The sequence below is a fragment of the Cucurbita pepo genome, chromosome LG06 (assembly GCF_002806865.2).
Source record: "Cucurbita pepo subsp. pepo cultivar mu-cu-16 chromosome LG06, ASM280686v2, whole genome shotgun sequence".
NCBI lineage: Eukaryota > Viridiplantae > Streptophyta > Magnoliopsida > Cucurbitales > Cucurbitaceae > Cucurbita > Cucurbita pepo.
In genome coordinates this window covers 3,106,707-3,128,079 of record NC_036643.1, presented here as the reverse complement: position 1 = coordinate 3,128,079, position 21,373 = coordinate 3,106,707, and the positions used below count along the sequence as shown (strand labels likewise).

General features: G+C 38.5%; 8 protein-coding genes across 14 annotated transcripts in view; 3 read left to right on the top strand and 5 right to left on the bottom strand.

Moving 5' to 3' along the window:
• Nucleotides 1-237: 237 nt before the first annotated feature.
• The window catches only part of LOC111797643, a 24,112-nt gene continuing 2,976 nt past the window's right edge, over nt 238-21,373 (bottom strand). The window contains exons 2-5 of the mRNA XM_023680710.1: nt 14,811-14,817; nt 2,205-2,748; nt 818-935; nt 238-721 (exon numbers count right to left, since the gene is read on the bottom strand). Of these exons, the coding sequence (XP_023536478.1) occupies nt 497-721; nt 818-935; nt 2,205-2,698 (837 nt within the window). The 5' untranslated portion in view covers nt 2,699-2,748; nt 14,811-14,817 and the 3' untranslated portion in view covers nt 238-496. The remainder of the gene's footprint in view (nt 722-817; nt 936-2,204; nt 2,749-14,810; nt 14,818-21,373) is intronic.
• On the top strand, nt 4,254-5,929 carry LOC111797646 (protein DOG1-like 4). The gene is made up of 2 exons (XM_023680712.1): nt 4,254-4,691; nt 5,484-5,929. The coding sequence occupies exons 1-2, from the start codon at nt 4,272-4,274 to the stop codon at nt 5,766-5,768; spliced, it is 705 nt and encodes a 234-aa protein (XP_023536480.1). The 5' UTR covers nt 4,254-4,271; the 3' UTR covers nt 5,769-5,929.
• Nucleotides 8,220-9,098, top strand: LOC111797648 (histidine-rich glycoprotein-like). Its single transcript, XM_023680714.1, has 2 exons — nt 8,220-8,336; nt 8,707-9,098. The coding sequence occupies exons 1-2, from the start codon at nt 8,252-8,254 to the stop codon at nt 9,012-9,014; spliced, it is 393 nt and encodes a 130-aa protein (XP_023536482.1). The 5' UTR covers nt 8,220-8,251; the 3' UTR covers nt 9,015-9,098.
• On the bottom strand, nt 10,971-11,930 carry LOC111797647. The gene is made up of 3 exons (XM_023680713.1): nt 11,756-11,930; nt 11,585-11,644; nt 10,971-11,316 (listed from the first exon to the last, which is right to left on the bottom strand). Exons 1-3 carry the CDS (start codon nt 11,919-11,921, stop codon nt 11,102-11,104), a joined length of 441 nt encoding a protein of 146 aa, XP_023536481.1. The 5' UTR covers nt 11,922-11,930; the 3' UTR covers nt 10,971-11,101.
• Nucleotides 11,527-12,636, bottom strand: LOC111797642 (protein GRAVITROPIC IN THE LIGHT 1-like; the record flags this gene model as incomplete). Its single annotated transcript, XM_023680709.1, is given in 1 exon segment — nt 11,527-12,636. A coding segment is annotated over 1 exon segment (702 nt), but the record flags the coding sequence as incomplete, so codon positions are not given.
• On the top strand, nt 13,295-14,188 carry LOC111797649 (histidine-rich glycoprotein-like). Its single transcript, XM_023680716.1, has 2 exons — nt 13,295-13,410; nt 13,781-14,188. The coding sequence occupies exons 1-2, from the start codon at nt 13,326-13,328 to the stop codon at nt 14,086-14,088; spliced, it is 393 nt and encodes a 130-aa protein (XP_023536484.1). The 5' UTR covers nt 13,295-13,325; the 3' UTR covers nt 14,089-14,188.
• LOC111797398 (uncharacterized PE-PGRS family protein PE_PGRS20-like) lies at nt 15,243-17,150 on the bottom strand. The gene is made up of 2 exons (XM_023680387.1): nt 17,055-17,150; nt 15,243-15,842 (listed from the first exon to the last, which is right to left on the bottom strand). Exons 1-2 carry the CDS (start codon nt 17,148-17,150, stop codon nt 15,243-15,245), a joined length of 696 nt encoding a protein of 231 aa, XP_023536155.1.
• LOC111797640 (protein GRAVITROPIC IN THE LIGHT 1-like) lies at nt 16,207-20,606 on the bottom strand. 7 transcript variants are annotated; one of them, XR_002815567.1, is made up of 5 exons: nt 20,365-20,606; nt 20,054-20,185; nt 17,055-18,719; nt 16,884-16,943; nt 16,207-16,243 (listed from the first exon to the last, which is right to left on the bottom strand). XR_002815567.1 is itself a non-coding variant. In XM_023680706.1 (3 exons), the coding sequence occupies exon 3, from the start codon at nt 18,668-18,670 to the stop codon at nt 17,234-17,236; it is 1,437 nt and encodes a 478-aa protein (XP_023536474.1). In that variant the 5' UTR covers nt 18,671-18,719; nt 20,054-20,185; nt 20,365-20,606; the 3' UTR covers nt 16,826-17,233. The 7 variants fall into 7 exon arrangements, 2 of the variants coding, with proteins under 2 accessions (XP_023536474.1, XP_023536475.1); XR_002815566.1 differs by lacking the exon at nt 16,207-16,243 and adding an exon at nt 16,314-16,615; XR_002815564.1 differs by having other exon boundaries at nt 16,228-16,243; nt 16,884-18,719.

The window sequence follows — 21,373 nt, the reverse complement described above, 5'->3', positions numbered from 1 at the left end:
GTGGATCAGTTGGCTCCTGAGGGGGTAGATCGCAAGATCCCAAATCGACACATTTTTTATAAATGTGTGGAAGACACATTCTTTATAAGGGTGTAGCAACATCTAAACCATGAGACTAATAGCGATACTTAACATGTCAAAACAGACAATATCCACTAACAATGAGTTTTAACTCTTTTGTAGTACAATGTGAGCCACATTGTAGCGCCTTTCCCTACTGAAGGCGAGAAAACAGTAAGAGTTTAGAACCTAACTGCTTAGGTATATGATAATTAGACTGAATTTTCAGGTTCTATATCAATGTGACAAAATGAAGCAAGCTAACGCACTCTAAATCGTGTATGTCCATCAAAGAAACAGAGTATTTACTTTACTGCTCACAAACTCACCATGCCGTATGAACAAGCTGGACGCCTTGAAGGTTCAACACCCACCAGAGAGAAACCCAGATTTTCTAGTATAGGATGGGGTTGATCAACGTATGTTGCGGCGAAAACTAGTTCCTCGACACGGTCGGGCTCAGTTTCAATATCTCTTTCAGCAATCGGCTTACAGAAGCCTTAATGTCTTCAGGTACTATAAGTTGTTTTGGTATAGCTTGCAAGTCATATTGAGTAATAACCTGCATAACGACTGCCAAATTTAAATTCTTGGTGCCGCAATTCCAAACACCTTGATTCACATACTTGCATGACTGTCTCAAGGTGCAATTGTGACAAACCTGCGGATGATTTGAAGAGAGAAGAAAACAAAGCCAAAGAACTTTATTAAACATCTAAAAGGTAAAGGGAGTAATATGTTCTGAGCTTTTGCTTACTGTGTCTTCTTGGATACTAAAGAATTTTCGCAGTCTTTTAGCAGCAAAAACATCTCTTCTAGCAGTGGATGGGCATCCAAATAAAGCAACCTTTCTCAAGTCACTGCCAGACAACCATCTGAAAATCCCAAGACTCAGAGTTCAAGACGTGAAACAAGAGGGGTATGTCTTCATAATGAAACACAACTGCCAGAACCAGAAAGATGGAATAGAATACATTATTTCCTTCAAAATCTTGAAATTATCAGTAGCATAAGGCTTCAAGCAATGATCAAGCAGCAGGTAAACAAAATGACAAGCACAGACATCAGCAGCAGCACAATTTGCACTAGAGGTCGGTTCAGGTCGGTTATATCTTAGGTGAATAACTTTTTGGTGGAGGATTACTAATGCCAAAACCAATTGAACTATTGTCAGTTTGGTAGATGAACATCAACATCGAACCGACTGGAGAGACACAAGAGTACAATAAATTTTTGAAAATTGAACCATTTGAACCAAACAACCTCTATAAACCAACAAACCCAGCAAAAAACAATGGTTGGGAATAGTAATAGCAGCCAATATTATCATATTTGAATAATGAAAACAAAATTTTGATTATGACTATAAGATCCCACGTCAGTTGGGGAGGAGAACGAAATATTCTTTATAAGGGTGTGACAACTTCTCCCTAGCAGACGCGCGTTTATTTGTAAGGGTGTGACAACTTCTCACCATCGTCCTTATTTTTCATAGCTTTCGTACCCTTAACTATCAACATCTAAGAATTTTGCCCAAAAAAATAATGCATCTGAGAATGATTCATACTAAGATTTTTACATTTATGATACTAAATATAGTTGGAGTAATCTGACCCCTAACAGAAACTAATAACAGTTTCTTATTTTAAAAACAAACATGAACACAGTATCTTCTCAAACCAACCAAATCACCTCGATTTCTTCTTCGTCTTGATTGCCACAAGATGTATAAGAGCATGGTTTGAAAATTTTCAAAACTAGAACTAAGGATAGTTTCCCCATGTCAATGCACAGGCTAAAAAATACACATGATTCATCGGAATTAGCTTCAGCAGTTTCACATCACCATTTGCTAAATTGACATTAAATGACCTACAAGCATGAATTTCCAAATAATACTAATTTTTTGTCTCCAATTACGTAAGATTTGGTTTATTCTCCCACCTACTTCTGAATTGCTTGGCATTTCATACTTCATAGATGAAATCGTTGGTGGCAAGAAATTAAGAGCCATCCACTACATCAGACACATGATCTACTCACAAAATTCAAACAAAATTGCACAAAAACCGAAACAGAGATATCAATATTACTTCGCATTGACGATGAAAATTCACAAGAGTAACAACATAAACTCTTCTTACTTCGCAATTTCTTGATTGTCTCTGCCAAACCGCTCAGCTGCAGACTTGATAAAATCCCGTCCATGACGACATTCAAAGTAACTGAGAACCAGTTTGTTATCAGGCAAAAAATTCGCATAATTAAAATATCCTTCCCTGTATAGATATCTCACAAACATCTCCATGTCCGGAGAAAGCTCTTTACGGACCAAAGCGTCCTCCCTTGTCAATTTCTCTCGCCCCTTAGAATCCACTCTCCCTTTCAGCACATTGTCCTCATTTCTACTTCCGCCCGATCTCGCGCCTTGGTTAACCACAGAATCCGAACGTATATTCCTCTTCACATCTACAATTTCTGGTCCGATCCCGCCATCGATTTCCGGCAAGAAAGTTCGAGATCTTCGAGAAGTAGAAGAAAGAGAGTGAAATTGGAGGGAATTTGTAGACTGTGAACTGAAGAAATAGCTTCCAAGTTGGGAATCAATTCGACGGTGAAGAACTCTGAAACGAGACATAGACAACTAGAACAAAGCTGTGAAAGTCGAGGGTTCAGGGTTTTACGCCATTGAAATGAAGCATCGAAGGCGCCCTTTATAGGCCGTAAAAACAAAATAAATAATTCCCTCAAATTTAAATTTAGTATTTAATAAATAACTCACACAGTCAAAAAAATTAAAATTAACTAATCTATTATTAAGATTGATATAATATAATTCTACAAAATTGAAAATTAATGTATTAAACATATAATTTAATTATAATAAATTAAAATTTTAATTTAACTTCTTAAATTTTTATTTGAATTTTTCATTTTAAAATATAAAAACATAAATTTAATAATGACGACTAAAAATAAATATATACGTGAGATATACCTTTATTGGAGAGGGGACAAAACGTTTATTGTAAAAGTGGCAAACGTATCTTAAAACCGTGAAGCTGACGCTAATACGTAACGAGCCAAAACGAACAATATTTGTTAGTAATGGATTTCCACTGTTACAAATGGTGTTAGAGTCCGACATTTGTTGGAGTAGAGAACAAAACATTCTTTATTTATAAATATGTGAAATACTCTCCCTAGTCAACTTCTCCCTACCGATAGTTATATAATGTGAGCCATTGTTGTTACTCTTTGGCTTGCATATATAATACCTCTTTCAAAAATCTCTCTCTGCCCTCGTTTTCTAAAACCTTCTTCTTAAATCGAGACTAGAGGCTCGAGCATACGTTGTTTGGTCGTAGGCAATTGTGATGTCTCACATTGATTGGGGAGGAGAACAAACCACCGTTTACAAGGGTGTGGAAACCTTCCCCTAGTAGACGCGTTTTAAAACCTTGAGGGGAAGCCCGAAAGGGAAAGTCCAAAGAGAACAATATTTGCTAGCGGTGGATCTGGGTCGTTACAGCAACGTAAGGAAACGTAAGAACGAAATGGCTTAGCTCACTTATTATTGGGAAGTGAGTGCTGCACGATCGTAAGGGCTGGATCTGGGTCGTTACAGCAATGCAAGAACAAATTGGCTTAGCTCGGGTCATTACAGCAACGTAAGAACGAATTGACTTAGCTCACTTGTTGTTGGAAAGTGAGTGAGTGCCGCACAATCACAAGTGTTGCCATCAAAAGTGCGATTGTGACAAGTGAAACTGACGATGATACGTAGTTCTAAAGCTGACAAACTCTTAATACATTTTTTAATATTTTTATTGTATTATATGTATTTAATTTAATTTGATTAAAAAAAAAAACAATTATCCATTAGGTAAGAATTAAAATAATATTTTATGTAGCAAAAAAAAAAAAAAAATGCAAGTAAATATATTTGAAATGAAGATGTCGTGGAAAAAGAAAAACCCCTAAAATTAAGTATGGAAAACCCCTTAAATAATGGGAGTGGAAGCTAATTTGCGGCCGTGTGGACACGCTTCAGAATTCTGCTTCCACGTAAGCAGTCCACGTGGCGAAATTCTATTAGGCTGACGCACCGTCTCCCTTTTTTTAATTTTATTTTTAATAACATAAAATTGAAAACCCAGTGGTAACGATTTTGATCTGTCTGTCTAGTAATTTCCAGCGGTGGAACCCAAATGAGCAGCGGGTTCAACTTCACGGGCTTCTACGCCACCTGGTTTGACCATCTCCGCCACCTCATCCACCAGCTTTCCTCCACCGCCGCCAAAGAAAACCTGTCCTCCACCACCGATGACCTCCGCCACCTCGTCCACACTGTCATGTCCCACTACAACGATTACTACCACGTCAAGTCCCTAGCCGCCGAGCGCGACCCTCTCTCCGTCTTCAACGCTCCTTGGGCTACCTCTCTCGAACGCTCCCTCCACTGGATCGCCGGCTGGCGACCCACCACCACGTTCCATCTCATCTACTCTGAATCCTCCATCCTTTTTGAATCACGTATCGTTGATATTCTCCATGGGCTTCGAACCGGCGACCTCGGGGACCTCTCCCCTTCTCAGTTTTGCCGTGTTAGCGAGCTTCAATGCCAAACTGTAAGCCCCTAACCCCCTTTTGCTTCATTTTTTCTTGTTGCATTTCTTTTTTCAATTTCCTTTTTTTTAATACTCTTTAGAACACCCCAATAATTTTCAAAATTGAATAGAAATTAAAACCCAGATTTTGAATTCTTGAGTGGAAAAATAACATATTCAAAACCCGCCCGCCCAGATAGTTACGGGAGTCCCAAATTGGTTAATTTAGGAAATGATGCTGAGTTTATAATAGATAGACAACAAAAATACTTGAGTTTAGGCTCAAAATGGATAATATAATACTATTGTGGAGAGTCGTGATTTCTAACATGGTATCAGAGTCATACCCTTATGATTTCAAGGAGAAGTTATAAACACGGTAGTCAAAAGTGACTTAAGTGTCAGATAAATGGTATATTTTGTTTGAGGGCTTCAAAGAACGAGTCGAGTCTCGATTAATGGGTGGTTGTTCGATTTCAAGTGTCGAACGAATAAATTGTGAGCCTCGAAGGTGTAGTCACTATGGGTGGTGGTTCAGCTCAAAGTGTCGAAAAAAGAAGTTGTGAGCCTCGAACGTGTAATCAAACCTGACTTATTTAAATGTCAGGTGCACTTCCTTCGAGGGCTTTAAAGAAGGGGTCAAGCCTCGATTAACGGGTGGTTGTTTGAGGGCTTCATAGGCTTTACAGTGTATCGAGAGTGGTAGTTACTAACAAACCCTTCGGGCAAGAACCGTCATCAAACATTAAAAATAAAAAAACAGAATTTGGGGTGTAATTTTTTTGTTGAAGGGCGGTGGAAAATGTTTGATAGGTGGAGGAGGAGAATGCAATAACGGACGAGCTGTCGGAGTGGCAAGACAACGTGAGCGAGCTAATCGGAACAAGGACGGAACTGACGGGGAAAGTGGAAGGTCTGGTGAGCATTATAAAGAAAGCCGACGATCTACGGCTGAGGACAGTGCAGAAGGTGGTGGAGCTTCTCACGCCGAAGCAAGCGGTGGAGTTCCTCATCGCCGCCGCCGAGCTCCAGTTCGGCGTTCGGGGATGGGGGCTGAATCAGGACCGTGAACGGAGAAATAATCGTGACGGTAACTGAAAGAAACATTAAATTCCCCGAAAAAGCAACCAAAAAACAGAGATTTGCTAATATATTTATGAATATTAATTTTCTTACAGAACTTGATCGGAAAAAAATGAAGCCTTTCAGTGTTCTATTAACATAATTTAAATAAATTTTGAGGAGTTTTTATTTTTGTTCTTTAATTGTTTCAATAATTATCAGCTAAATATTTAATACAGTGGTAATCTTAGAAATGACACGTGGCGGACATGCGGGTATTGGTCTTGTATACGTGTCCTGACGTGACGTGGGTAGTTAAGTCGACGTCAGAAACTCAAGAATGAAAGTTTAATGAATTATGTTTGCTTTAATTTGTTAATTTTATATTTATTAGATTTTCTCTAATACCTATCATATTATTAAAATAATTAAGAAGAATCTATTATAATTTGATATGAAATTAAAACTTTATATCAAATGTATAGCGATGTTACAAAAATTGAGCTCCGATGCTCCGATGCAAATCCTACTGGTATACTACTTATGTCTGGTTCTGATATTATTTGTGTACTACTTATGTCTGGTTCTGATATTATTTGTGGGGTCATGTCTGGTTCTGATATTATTTGTGGGGGTCAGCATTCTCGATTTTCACATGTAAGGATTGTTTAGTTTTTCTCTCCGATTAGTTTTTCTCTCCCGAGGTGGGATATTACAATTCACCCCTCTTGAGGTGCTAGCTCCTCGCTGGTACACTATCGTGTCTAACTCTAATACTATTTGTAATAGTTCAAGCATGTTGTTAGCAAATATTGTCCGTTTTGTCTTGTTACGTATGGGATATTACAACTTACGCCCATGATAATTATCGATCTAAGCTTTTTAATATATGTAAGAGTCCAAACCCAATATTAGTAGATTTTTGTCCACTTTTATCCGTTACATATAGTCGTCAGTCTCATAATTTTAAAACGCGTCTCTTAAAAAGAGGTTTTCACGTGTCTAGGGTAGTTAGGTGTAACGAATTTGCATTAGCTGACTCCATGAGCAACTTTATGGTGGCGGCCTTGGTGGTGTGGGAAGCAGATGTGAGCTTGGGAATCACGAGGTTGTCCACGAAGGAGATGAAGATGGCGTCAATGGGGGGTCGACGTGCACATCGGTGTGCTCTCCAAGAGGTCCGACGCCCCCGTCTGCTCTTTGTGAGCATGGAATCTTGCTTCCTTCAGCGGTGGAGATCAATCTTCATGTCCATCCCGAGCCCTGGAATGGGTCATCGTTCACAAGCTAATCTGTGAAATCTAAGATACGATGTAATAGCTTAAGCCCACAACTAATTAAATATAGTCTACTTTTAACTTGATATGTTGGGAATCAAACCCACAAGAACATGGTTAAAAGTCATGCACTCTACCAGCTGAGCTAAGACGACTAGTGGAAACATTTCCCTACATATGCGTTTCAAAAACTATAAAGTTGACGGTGATACGTAACAGGTCAAAGCAGACAATATTTGTTAGCAATGAGCTTGAGTTGTTGCAATAGTTTCAGAGCTAGACATCGAGCGGTGTATTAGCAAGGATGCTAGCCCACTTGTGAGATCTCACATCGGTTGGAGAGGGAAACAAAGAATTCCTTATAAGGGTGTAAAAACCTCTTCCTAGCAGATGCGTTTTAAAAACTGTGAGGCTAACGATGATACGTAACAAGCCAAACCGAACAATATCTACTAGTAGTGAAGATCAAACATAACGACTAAAATAAAGTATTTAATGTTCAAAATATTAAATTGACTCATAGACAAATCAGAGGATAAGTTAAAAAATTATAGAGTAAGATTTCGTGAAAATTTTATTATTATTATTATTATTATTATTATTTTGTAGAATTTGACGTCTTCTAAATCTTATCTAGAACGAGGTATTCATTTAGTTCGACATTCACACAAATTTATAAATAAAAAAAAAACAACAAAAAAACAAAATTAATTTGTCCAAAATGTCAAAAGACATCAGAAAATTGAAAATTAACCAATGATATTAAGCTTCTTTGTTTGGTTTTCCAACAAAACATAAACAAATGGACATTTTTCAAACCTTAGGAAACTTGTCGGATTTAATATTTTATTTTGTTTTATTTCATTTTTAAAATTTTATAAATAATTAAATAATTCTTTTTTAATTTCCTACTAGTTCAAGTTTACGTATGTGTCAACTTATTATTCAACCCAAAATTAAACTAATATGGAATAAACTTAGGATTAAACTAAATTCTATCAAATTAATTAAGTAAATTGCTATTTAATTTAGGTAATTAGTTCATTAATGTATCATATTAATTACAAGAAATGGTCAATTATGTGTGGTGTTTAAACAAGGATTACTTGTGGGTTTTTCTCAACCAAAATATTTGATTTTTGACTTAAATTCTCGAGAACACCTAACACAACACAACCCTCTATAAATGGGTACCCATAACGCAACGTTTTAAGCACCAATATAGCAAAAACTCACTGAAAAATGGCCTACTCTAAGACCTTCCTCCTCCTCGGCCTCCTCCTCGCTCTTCTGTTCGTCTCCTCCCATGTCTCGGCTCGCTTCCTCGGTTAGTTCACTCGAACCCTGTTAGATGAACACGACTCTCTACAATTGTATGATATTGTCCACTTTGAGCATAAACTCGCATGACTTTGCTTTAGGCTTCCCGAAAGGACTCGTACCAATGGAGATAGTATTCTTTGATTATAAACCCATGATCATTCCCTACATGAGACTTTTATCATCCAATAGACCCTAAATTTATTTTATTTATTTATGCTTAATTTAACCGTTGTGAGATAAGAGATGGATCAATTACCTTTGAGATGATAGTTAAAGATTATTAATTTTCGAGTATATGCACGTAATTTTATGGTGTATATTGATTTTTTTTAAATTGTGTATATGTCTTTTATTTTAATTAATTTTGTATGTAGAGGAAAAGAAAAGTGATGTAGAGAGTGACGGTCATGGACACCATGACCACGGACACCACGACCACGGTCACCATGGCCATGACGCTAATGTTGATGGCTTGGATGGTCACCATGGACACCACGGCGGAGGACATGGTGGACACCATGGCCATGACGCTGATGTTGATGACTTAGACGGACACCATGGCCACCACGACCATCACGACCACCACGACCACCACGACCATCATGACCATCACGACCACCACGACCACCACGGACACCACGGTCACGACCATGATGCAAAAACCGAAGACGTTAAGAATTAGAGGTCTAAAGTCAGCTCCATATTATTGTAAGATGAAATAAAAGTATGTTTTATGTGTGTGTGTTTAAATTTAAATAAAAGCAAATGGATGCTGTTTGAAATGCTTAACTGTTATACTTTGGTTTGTTGCAATTTATGATCCTTGTGTTTTTATATATTATAAAATTTCTATTTATATACTTTATTTGCTTTAATTTATATTAAAAAGTATGCTAAATTATATTAAAAAGTATTTTATTTCATTCTTAAAATTTTTTAAATGATTAAATGATTCTTTTTAATTTCCTACGTGTCAATTTATTATTCAACTCAAAATTAAACTTATATGGAATAAACTTACTATCAAATTAATTAAATAAACTATTAGTCCATTCCCATTAAATAATTTACAAATATTTATTTAATTAAAGTTATGAGTGGATTAATTGTTATTAATGGCTTAGAATTAAATTTAGGAAATTATTTAATTAATGTGTCATAATAATTAAGGGTTGATTAGGGATATAACCACAAGAAATGGTCAATTATCTGTTGTATTAAAACAAGGATTATTTGTGGATTTTTCTCAACTAAATTACTTGATTTTTGACTAAGTACCCAAGGACACTCTATAAAAGGCAATGGTTAAGCACCTGTTTAGCAAAGCAAAACTCAGCCAAAAGATGACCTACTACAGGACCTTGCTCCTTCTCGACCTCCTCCTCGCTCTTCTTTTCGTCTCCTCCCATGTCTCGGCTCGCTTCCTCGGTTGGTTTACTCGAAGCTAAATTTGTTTTATTTTTTTTTTCTTTTTAGTTCCAATGCCCTATTTTTAATTAATTTTGTGTGTAGGAGAAGAACCAATTGATGGAGAGAGTGACGGTCATGGATACGACCCCTATAGTAAGGAACAATACTTATATGGCGATGGACACAATGTTCATGACCACGGTCACCATGGGCATGGCGCTGATGTTGATATTTTGGATGATCACGTTGGACACCATGTCGGAGGATCTGGTGGAGACCACATTTATGATGAAGGTCACCATGGCCAAAATGTTGGTGTTGATGGCTTGGATGATCGCTATGGACACCCTATTGAAGCACATGGTGTACACCACATCCATGATCACGAGCAGAGTGACCACGACCGCCATGGCGATGACGCTAATATTAATGGCTTGGATGAACAGCATGGACACCACATCGATGGACATGGTGGACACCATGGCCCCAACGACGGCAAAGACTTAAGCGGACCCCACGGCCCCCATGGCCCCCATGGTCCCGACGGACCCCACGGCCCGCACGAACCCCACGGACCCCACGAACCCCACGGCCCGCACGAACCCCACGGCCCGCACGAACCCCACGGCCCGCACGAACCCCACGGCCCGCACGAACCCCACGAACCCCACGGACCCCACGGACCCCACGAACCCCACGGACCCCACGAACCCCACGAACCCCACGGCCCCCACGGCCCCCACGGCCCCCACGAACACAACGACCAGAATGCAAAAACCCAAGACCTTCAGAGTTAGAGGCCTAGAGTCAGCACCCTATCAGCTCCATTTTGGTAATAATAAAAGCATTATTATTGTTTGATGAAATAAAAGTATTATTATTGTCTAGATTTAAATAAAGCAAATGTATGATGTTTGAAATGCTCAACTGCAATTTCTGATAAGAGATTTCTAGACTCCTAAGTTCATTTGCTTTTAATTTTCAACATTATTGCTCTTTTCTAGTCTCGTACTGGTCGGCTTGTTATGATACATTGTTGAAAGTTGTAAAACGCATCTGTGAGGTTTCCATACCCACACATCGCCCAACATTTGGCTCTGATACCATTTATACAGGTCCAAAAATACCGCTGGCAGACATATTGTCCGCTTTGGCCTGTTGCAATTTCCACACCTTTATTCAATACTTCGTTCTCCTCTCCCCTACAACCAATGTAGGATCTCGAAAAAGTATTCATAAACTCTGTCATTCTTTCAAAAGTTTCAACATTATCTATGATGATATTTCAACGAACAGTCATATAATCAATTGAATGTATCCATCTACAACAATGAACATGCAAAGTTCTCGCACTGATTTTTATAATCTAAGGTACATACATGATTTGAAGTTTAAACAGTGTCCATATACATCAGACTTTTCACCTTTTCCAACAATCGAAAAGCCAGTACTAATTGGATTATCCCAAGAGGACACTAAATCAAAGAGCCCATCACAGACCATGGCCTTTCTTTTGTATAGAAAACAAAGAATGTGGCAAGGCTTTGCAGTCACATGGCCCAACATCACCGACCCTAATAAAAACAGTACAATATATGGGGCAATTGGAATCTTATAATGCTAAACAAAGGATTTTGCAGTCAAATAAAGCTAAACGAACTACTACTGAAGATTCTTGGAACCAGGAAAGCATCCTAACCGATGGTATCAAAACAAGGAGAACCATACATAGAGTTTTGGCAATATGTTGCAGAGTTTTGCAGAGAATTCAAGGGTTCAAATGAGAGATTAAATGGGGCATCTAACTTTATATATAATTTTATAATAGTTATTGCTACTTACATGTACATGCATTGGCTGGTTCTGTTGCACAACAGCCAGACCATTCCTCTGTCACTGACCCTATAATAATATTAACAAATTTGATGGGATGGTTTTAAATCGAGATAAATAAGACAATTAACTTCAGTTCACGCGGTTTCACTTCCAAAATCGCTAGAAAATTGCACTTACTCGTTTTGACTGCACGGCTAAGGAGGATGTTTGCCACTCCGTCACAATATGTGCAGCAGCTTGTCCACCATCTTTGTTCAATCGAGAGAAGTACATTGTTGAACAGCTTGATCTTTGAGTTGGTGCCTGTGGTTGTTGGTAAAAGATAATATACTGTTGTTCCCATAATAAAGAAATGGTCACTGTGAGAGATAGACCCGGCACTGGATTGCAGTTTTACCAATCATGAACCCAGGAACGACAGTGAATGCTACAAATGGGTCAGAATCTGGTGAAAGGAACATTTCATCAATTACGCTTTCCATGTAGACGTCTGAGAATCGGCTTCCTTTCTTTATTTGAAAAATGGAAGCCTCCGGTTCAATGGAGTAAGCTAACGAATGTAGGAGCCACACCCACCTTGCCATCTCTGCAAATGTACCAAAGAAAGTTGTATCTGGGAATTGACCGGAGCTGATTAGGCTTCTCTGGTCCAAATTACCAAATAATGATGATTCCATTTTGGGATGAACGAGTCGCAAATACTTAACCCGACAAAATTTGGCAAAGGCTGTCCTAGAATTTTGTGAAAGAAAATCTTTTGTTTTCCTTAGCTTCAGCTCCATGAATCTTGCAAAGAAAAATTGCTTCTGTTTCCTTTTTTCGGGCAAGGATTCATTTGGGAGAGAAAAATTGAGTTTATGGAAGGAGTCGAACATTTCCCTGAAAACAAATGCCTCGAATGCAAAGCATCTATGATCATCATGCCAATAAACAGCATCGGGTTCGATTTCCGTTGCAGCTGCATTAACATCCCAACCAGAAGATCTCATTTCATCCACCATCATCCGGACAAAACTTCGAACAGACTTTATTGTATGCCCAAGAACTTTAATGAAATGGCTCACGTTTACTCCTGATGAGTGAAGATCACCAGTGAAAGAAATCGGCCCACTTTGATTTAAACTTTTCTCAAGCAACCTATTCTGTTTTCTAATTTCGTCGATCTTCTCTCTCAGAAACATAATTTCGGAGTCCTTAAGTCTTGTTTGGGATTCCAATCTTTTCCCCATTATGTCATATGTTCCCACAAGACTCTTCTGCTCCTGAATTTCAGCCAAGAGCATTGTGGTTTCTNAAAACATAAACAAATGGACATTTTTCAAACCTTAGGAAACTTGTCGGATTTAATATTTTATTTTGTTTTATTTCATTTTTAAAATTTTATAAATAATTAAATAATTCTTTTTTAATTTCCTACTAGTTCAAGTTTACGTATGTGTCAACTTATTATTCAACCCAAAATTAAACTAATATGGAATAAACTTAGGATTAAACTAAATTCTATCAAATTAATTAAGTAAATTGCTATTTAATTTAGGTAATTAGTTCATTAATGTATCATATTAATTACAAGAAATGGTCAATTATGTGTGGTGTTTAAACAAGGATTACTTGTGGGTTTTTCTCAACCAAAATATTTGATTTTTGACTTAAATTCTCGAGAACACCTAACACAACACAACCCTCTATAAATGGGTACCCATAACGCAACGTTTTAAGCACCAATATAGCAAAAACTCACTGAAAAATGGCCTACTCTAAGACCTTCCTCCTCCTCGGCCTCCTCCTCGCTCTTCTGTTCGTCTCCTCCCATGTCTCGGCTCGCTTCCTCGGTTAGTTCACTCGAACCCTGTTAGATGAACACGACTCTCTACAATTGTATGATATTGTCCACTTTGAGCATAAACTCGCATGACTTTGCTTTAGGCTTCCCGAAAGGACTCGTACCAATGGAGATAGTATTCTTTGATTATAAACCCATGATCATTCCCTACATGAGACTTTTATCATCCAATAGACCCTAAATTTATTTTATTTATTTATGCTTAATTTAACCGTTGTGAGATAAGAGATGGATCAATTACCTTTGAGATGATAGTTAAAGATTATTAATTTTCGAGTATATGCACGTAATTTTATGGTGTATATTGATTTTTTTTAAATTGTGTATATGTCTTTTATTTTAATTAATTTTGTATGTAGAGGAAAAGAAAAGTGATGTAGAGAGTGACGGTCATGGACACCATGACCACGGACACCACGACCACGGTCACCATGGCCATGACGCTAATGTTGATGGCTTGGATGGTCACCATGGACACCACGGCGGAGGACATGGTGGACACCATGGCCATGACGCTGATGTTGATGACTTAGACGGACACCATGGCCACCACGACCATCACGACCACCACGACCACCACGACCATCATGACCATCACGACCACCACGACCACCACGGACACCACGGTCACGACCATGATGCAAAAACCGAAGACGTTAAGAATTAGAGGTCTAAAGTCAGCTCCATATTATTGTAAGATGAAATAAAAGTATGTTTTATGTGTGTGTGTTTAAATTTAAATAAAAGCAAATGGATGCTGTTTGAAATGCTTAACTGTTATACTTTGGTTTGTTGCAATTTATGATCCTTGTGTTTTTATATATTATAAAATTTCTATTTATATACTTTATTTGCTTTAATTTATATTAAAAAGTATGCTAAATTATATTAAAAAGTATTTTATTTCATTCTTAAAATTTTTTAAATGATTAAATGATTCTTTTTAATTTCCTACGTGTCAATTTATTATTCAACTCAAAATTAAACTTATATGGAATAAACTTACTATCAAATTAATTAAATAAACTATTAGTCCATTCCCATTAAATAATTTACAAATATTTATTTAATTAAAGTTATGAGTGGATTAATTGTTATTAATGGCTTAGAATTAAATTTAGGAAATTATTTAATTAATGTGTCATAATAATTAAGGGTTGATTAGGGATATAACCACAAGAAATGGTCAATTATCTGTTGTATTAAAACAAGGATTATTTGTGGATTTTTCTCAACTAAATTACTTGATTTTTGACTAAGTACCCAAGGACACTCTATAAAAGGCAATGGTTAAGCACCTGTTTAGCAAAGCAAAACTCAGCCAAAAGATGACCTACTACAGGACCTTGCTCCTTCTCGACCTCCTCCTCGCTCTTCTTTTCGTCTCCTCCCATGTCTCGGCTCGCTTCCTCGGTTGGTTTACTCGAAGCTAAATTTGTTTTATTTTTTTTTTCTTTTTAGTTCCAATGCCCTATTTTTAATTAATTTTGTGTGTAGGAGAAGAACCAATTGATGGAGAGAGTGACGGTCATGGATACGACCCCTATAGTAAGGAACAATACTTATATGGCGATGGACACAATGTTCATGACCACGGTCACCATGGGCATGGCGCTGATGTTGATATTTTGGATGATCACGTTGGACACCATGTCGGAGGATCTGGTGGAGACCACATTTATGATGAAGGTCACCATGGCCAAAATGTTGGTGTTGATGGCTTGGATGATCGCTATGGACACCCTATTGAAGCACATGGTGTACACCACATCCATGATCACGAGCAGAGTGACCACGACCGCCATGGCGATGACGCTAATATTAATGGCTTGGATGAACAGCATGGACACCACATCGATGGACATGGTGGACACCATGGCCCCAACGACGGCAAAGACTTAAGCGGACCCCACGGCCCCCATGGCCCCCATGGTCCCGACGGACCCCACGGCCCGCACGAACCCCACGGACCCCACGAACCCCACGGCCCGCACGAACCCCACGGCCCGCACGAACCCCACGGCCCGCACGAACCCCACGGCCCGCACGAACCCCACGGCCCGCACGAACCCCACGGCCCGCACGAACCCCACGGCCCGCACGAACCCCACGGCCCGCACGAACCCCACGGCCCGCACGAACCCCACGGCCCGCACGAACCCCACGGCCCGCACGAACCCCACGGCCCGCACGAACCCCACGGCCCGCACGAACCCCACGGCCCGCACGAACCCCACGGCCCGCACGAACCCCACGGCCCGCACGAACCCCACGAACCCCACGGACCCCACGGACCCCACGAACCCCACGGACCCCACGAACCCCACGAACCCCACGGCCCCCACGGCCCCCACGGCCCCCACGGCCCCCACGAACACAACGACCAGAATGCAAAAACCCAAGACCTTCAGAGTTAGAGGCCTAGAGTCAGCACCCTATCAGCTCCATTTTGGTAATAATAAAAGCATTATTATTGTTTGATGAAATAAAAGTATTATTATTGTCTAGATTTAAATAAAGCAAATGTATGATGTTTGAAATGCTCAACTGCAATTTCTGATAAGAGATTTCTAGACTCCTAAGTTCATTTGCTTTTAATTTTCAACATTATTGCTCTTTTCTAGTCTCGTACTGGTCGGCTTGTTATGATACATTGTTGAAAGTTGTAAAACGCATCTGTGAGGTTTCCATACCCACACATCGCCCAACATTTGGCTCTGATACCATTTATACAGGTCCAAAAATACCGCTGGCAGACATATTGTCCGCTTTGGCCTGTTGCAATTTCCACACCTTTATTCAATACTTCGTTCTCCTCTCCCCTACAACCAATGTAGGATCTCGAAAAAGTATTCATAAACTCTGTCATTCTTTCAAAAGTTTCAACATTATCTATGATGATATTTCAACGAACAGTCATATAATCAATTGAATGTATCCATCTACAACAATGAACATGCAAAGTTCTCGCACTGATTTTTATAATCTAAGGTACATACATGATTTGAAGTTTAAACAGTGTCCATATACATCAGACTTTTCACCTTTTCCAACAATCGAAAAGCCAGTACTAATTGGATTATCCCAAGAGGACACTAAATCAAAGAGCCCATCACAGACCATGGCCTTTCTTTTGTATAGAAAACAAAGAATGTGGCAAGGCTTTGCAGTCACATGGCCCAACATCACCGACCCTAATAAAAACAGTACAATATATGGGGCAATTGGAATCTTATAATGCTAAACAAAGGATTTTGCAGTCAAATAAAGCTAAACGAACTACTACTGAAGATTCTTGGAACCAGGAAAGCATCCTAACCGATGGTATCAAAACAAGGAGAACCATACATAGAGTTTTGGCAATATGTTGCAGAGTTTTGCAGAGAATTCAAGGGTTCAAATGAGAGATTAAATGGGGCATCTAACTTTATATATAATTTTATAATAGTTATTGCTACTTACATGTACATGCATTGGCTGGTTCTGTTGCACAACAGCCAGACCATTCCTCTGTCACTGACCCTATAATAATATTAACAAATTTGATGGGATGGTTTTAAATCGAGATAAATAAGACAATTAACTTCAGTTCACGCGGTTTCACTTCCAAAATCGCTAGAAAATTGCACTTACTCGTTTTGACTGCACGGCTAAGGAGGATGTTTGCCACTCCGTCACAATATGTGCAGCAGCTTGTCCACCATCTTTGTTCAATCGAGAGAAGTACATTGTTGAACAGCTTGATCTTTGAGTTGGTGCCTGTGGTTGTTGGTAAAAGATAATATACTGTTGTTCCCATAATAAAGAAATGGTCACTGTGAGAGATAGACCCGGCACTGGATTGCAGTTTTACCAATCATGAACCCAGGAACGACAGTGAATGCTACAAATGGGTCAGAATCTGGTGAAAGGAACATTTCATCAATTACGCTTTCCATGTAGACGTCTGAGAATCGGCTTCCTTTCTTTATTTGAAAAATGGAAGCCTCCGGTTCAATGGAGTAAGCTAACGAATGTAGGAGCCACACCCACCTTGCCATCTCTGCAAATGTACCAAAGAAAGTTGTATCTGGGAATTGACCGGAGCTGATTAGGCTTCTCTGGTCCAAATTACCAAATAATGATGATTCCATTTTGGGATGAACGAGTCGCAAATACTTAACCCGACAAAATTTGGCAAAGGCTGTCCTAGAATTTTGTGAAAGAAAATCTTTTGTTTTCCTTAGCTTCAGCTCCATGAATCTTGCAAAGAAAAATTGCTTCTGTTTCCTTTTTTCGGGCAAGGATTCATTTGGGAGAGAAAAATTGAGTTTATGGAAGGAGTCGAACATTTCCCTGAAAACAAATGCCTCGAATGCAAAGCATCTATGATCATCATGCCAATAAACAGCATCGGGTTCGATTTCCGTTGCAGCTGCATTAACATCCCAACCAGAAGATCTCATTTCATCCACCATCATCCGGACAAAACTTCGAACAGACTTTATTGTATGCCCAAGAACTTTAATGAAATGGCTCACGTTTACTCCTGATGAGTGAAGATCACCAGTGAAAGAAATCGGCCCACTTTGATTTAAACTTTTCTCAAGCAACCTATTCTGTTTTCTAATTTCGTCGATCTTCTCTCTCAGAAACATAATTTCGGAGTCCTTAAGTCTTGTTTGGGATTCCAATCTTTTCCCCATTATGTCATATGTTCCCACAAGACTCTTCTGCTCCTGAATTTCAGCCAAGAGCATTGTGGTTTCTGGTGAAGGATCAAACTGTTTTTTAAGGTAACACTGTTTCAATTCAGACAAAACTTTCAATTCTGAGATAACATAGTGATCAGCATCTTGAATACCTTCGGCATCATAAGGGGATTGAGCATACTGTAACTGGGAATATGCAGCTTTGACTGATGAGATACTAGCAAACAATTTTGCTACCAATGCTTGCAATTGGACTCTATTCTGGAACTCTTCTTCGACACTATCAAAAGACTCAGATTGACTACCTGTACTCTTACTTGCTGTACAATCATCGCTGATCTTTTCTTTCGGCTTAACTTTCTGAGTCCCGTGCACAGGTGCTATCCCAGCACTCTTACTTGCTGTACAATCATCACTGATCTTTTCTTGCGGCTTAACTTTCTGAGTCTCATGAACAGGTGCTATCCCAGTTAGAGCTCGAATATGAAGAACTTTGGTAAATGTGCGTGCCAATCTACTCTTATTTGGAGTGAGAGAAGAAGATTTTACAGAGTCCATCTTGAGGGGGGGAAATGGCAGGGATGATTGAAGACGTCCAGATCACCGTCTGAAAATTAGAACGACTAACACATTAGCAGAGAAATTCATGAGTTTTTCAAGCCATTACACGTACATTTGGATTACAGATTTTCCAAAACATAGCACCACTAGGACCTTCATCCTCAGGTTTTAAAATGCTAAGATATAGAGACATGGTCGAAAACAGTGCTTAAAGGTTTTACTGTAAAGTGCTAATGCACAACTTTGCAGATGAACCACGTCTCTTGAATGATATCATGCCATGTGATATTCAATGCCATTGAGATGTTAGAGCAACAAAAAGAAAAGCCGGCAGCCAAAAGAGTACAAGAATGTACTTTTATATTCTCCCACCCACCAAAACCACGCAACATTTATGTTAGCAACAATCAGATAAAGTCATGAACTTAATAAAATACCTATAACTACATGTGCAAAAAGCTGTATGACGATATTAATTTAGTATACACAAATTCCTACCGTGCTATCATTAACATTCAGCTTCTGCTACGTCAGGCAGTCCATAGTTAGAGATCTCAGAACTTGGGGGAAAACGTAACCATAAACAGAAAGAGTACAGGACAGTAAAACACTTCCAATGAACTAATCCAAACAATCATTAGCGAAACCAAGAACTAGTTGATTATATGGGAAAGAAGAAAATGCCAGGAAGGTCTCAAAATTTCCACACAGATTTAAGCAACAAAAGCCCAAATGGTCCAGAAGATCTAACAAAAGGACAGCCTACAACAGCTATGAAGATCAAAAGCAAGCTCTTTCACAAATTATTCAACTGCACATTAGAATATTTATTGAGATATTAAACAAATAACCAATTAAAAATCGACCCACCACTAGGCACGTATAAAATCAATAGAACAAACCACAGAAAACAGAATATCTCGCAATTGCAGGTGACGGCCATAGTCGCTATCTAACGTGAACATCTAAAAAAACGGGGACAGAAAGCACTTCAAGCTCTCCATTGTCTAGCGTTACTATTAATAGAAGAGCCTTTAGTCAATAACTTCAAAGCCTATTCAAAAGAATCTCCAGGTTCCTTTTAGAAAGCCTACCATTTAGATGCACGTATATTGCACCCCCACACAAAAAAAGTATTGAACCAAAAACTGAAAAGGAGTTCTACAATAAAGATAAAATCAAAGACAGGGAGATGTGCAGTGAGATCAATGGTATCTGTTCTTAAATCACATTTCCTAAAAAGCAACATTGCCGCAAATGCGAATCATCTCGTGGAGTCCTTTTTATGATACCATGCTCGTGCAAACATCGGGAAGCCCCAACTAAACAAGTTAACAATTAAAAAAAAAAAACAATAAACAGCAGTTTCGTTTACCGTACCTCGATGAATCGCCCAAGAAATCACGGAGAGTCCAATCAGTCAACCAGTCATCGCAACGTAAATCTCAAGGAAACGGAACTAGAAAACGCCGTGAGAAATACCCCTAGGGAAACCTCACCGACTCGCTAACTCTGCAGTAAGAAACACGAAAGAAAATTCTCAGAACAGAACCAAAACACAGAGACGGATTCTAAACAGTGTAATGACTATACAGAGAGGAACAGCCGGCGTTCACATTATCCAATAAAGATTTAGACATTCCACCATCAGAACATAGTGAATAAAATGCTAAACAACATCCGAGAATGACCTTTCCTCCATTAAAATGAGCAAGAAGAAGCTCGACTCTTCGCTGTCCTCAAAGTGCTTCTGATTTTGTGCTCTCTCCGGAGCTCGAAAACACGCCTCCTGAAAACTCGAGATGATTCAATGGCTTCTTTCTCTCTGTATCGCCGCTTCAAAGAAACGAAATTCTAGAGAGAGAGAGAGAGAGAGAGAGAGGGAAGAAAAAAAAATTCAGAAATCGAGGAGAGTGGAAATGGAGGGAAGGGACAGAGAAATACAGGGAAGGAAGAGGGAGATACAGGTGAAAAGACGAAAAAGGACAAGGGTTACTAGGTGAAAAGACGTAAAAAGGGACCGTGTTGGGACGAGCCCGACAACGAGAGCCAACTTTCAGGATTTTATCGGACGAAAATGCCCCTTCACTTTCTGATGTAAATTTCTAAATTTTTAATTTTATTATTAATAAATTATAAACAACTTTCCATTTTTGTATATAATATTTATTTGACCTATTTAATAAATTTTTTGAATTTAAGAAAAATAAATAAATAATATAATAATATATTAGATACATGAATTTTTCAATCAACAAAAAAAAAATTATTAAAAAAATATTTTTATGCATTTGGTTATTTTATAAAAATTCATACATTTTATTGAAATTTGTATTAATAATAATAATAAAAAAATAAACTATGACAATTTTCTAAACCATTATAAAAAATAAAAATAAAAATTGGGTAATTTAAATAGTGGTGGGGGAATGTGGGAGGAGAGGGGTATTTTGGGAAGATCGTGAAGATTTTTTGATCTGGACGATCTGACGTTAAAAAGAGAGGGTTTAAATTTATAATAAAAAAAGAGATGGTGGTCCCAGGATGTAAAAATGGTGTGAGTGAATACGTCGAACACGTGGTCACTCTGACAAGGTGGGCCCCATTTCAGCCGAAATCATAGAAGACTTTTTAAATTATCACTGACATTGGACTGTTTTCTTTTTTTTCTTTTTTTTCTTTTTTTTTTTTTTTTTTTTT

Coding starts and splice junctions, on each gene's coding strand:
- LOC111797646 (XM_023680712.1), top strand. CDS start 4,272: ATGAGCAGCGGGTTCAACTTCACGGGCTTCTACGCCACCTGGTTTGAC. Junction 4,692..5,483: donor GCGAGCTTCAATGCCAAACT/GTAAGCCCCTAA, acceptor AATGTTTGATAG/GTGGAGGAGGAGAATGCAAT.
- LOC111797640 (XM_023680706.1), bottom strand. CDS start 18,670: ATGGACTCTGTAAAATCTTCTTCTCTCACTCCAAATAAGAGTAGATTG.
- LOC111797398 (XM_023680387.1), bottom strand. CDS start 17,150: ATGTACTTCTCTCGATTGAACAAAGATGGTGGACAAGCTGCTGCACAT. Junction 15,843..17,054: donor TAGCCGTGCAGTCAAAACGA/GTAAGTGCAATT, acceptor TGCTGACTCTAG/GCCTCTAACTCTGAAGGTCT.
- LOC111797648 (XM_023680714.1), top strand. CDS start 8,252: ATGGCCTACTCTAAGACCTTCCTCCTCCTCGGCCTCCTCCTCGCTCTT. Junction 8,337..8,706: donor TGTCTCGGCTCGCTTCCTCG/GTTAGTTCACTC, acceptor TTTTGTATGTAG/AGGAAAAGAAAAGTGATGTA.
- LOC111797647 (XM_023680713.1), bottom strand. CDS start 11,921: ATGGGAACAACAGTATATTATCTTTTACCAACAACCACAGGCACCAAC. Junction 11,645..11,755: donor TAGCCGTGCAGTCAAAACGA/GTAAGTGCAATT, acceptor ATATTATTATAG/GGTCAGTGACAGAGGAATGG. Junction 11,317..11,584: donor ACCAGCCAATGCATGTACAT/GTAAGTAGCAAT, acceptor TGTTTTTATTAG/GGTCGGTGATGTTGGGCCAT.
- LOC111797649 (XM_023680716.1), top strand. CDS start 13,326: ATGGCCTACTCTAAGACCTTCCTCCTCCTCGGCCTCCTCCTCGCTCTT. Junction 13,411..13,780: donor TGTCTCGGCTCGCTTCCTCG/GTTAGTTCACTC, acceptor TTTTGTATGTAG/AGGAAAAGAAAAGTGATGTA.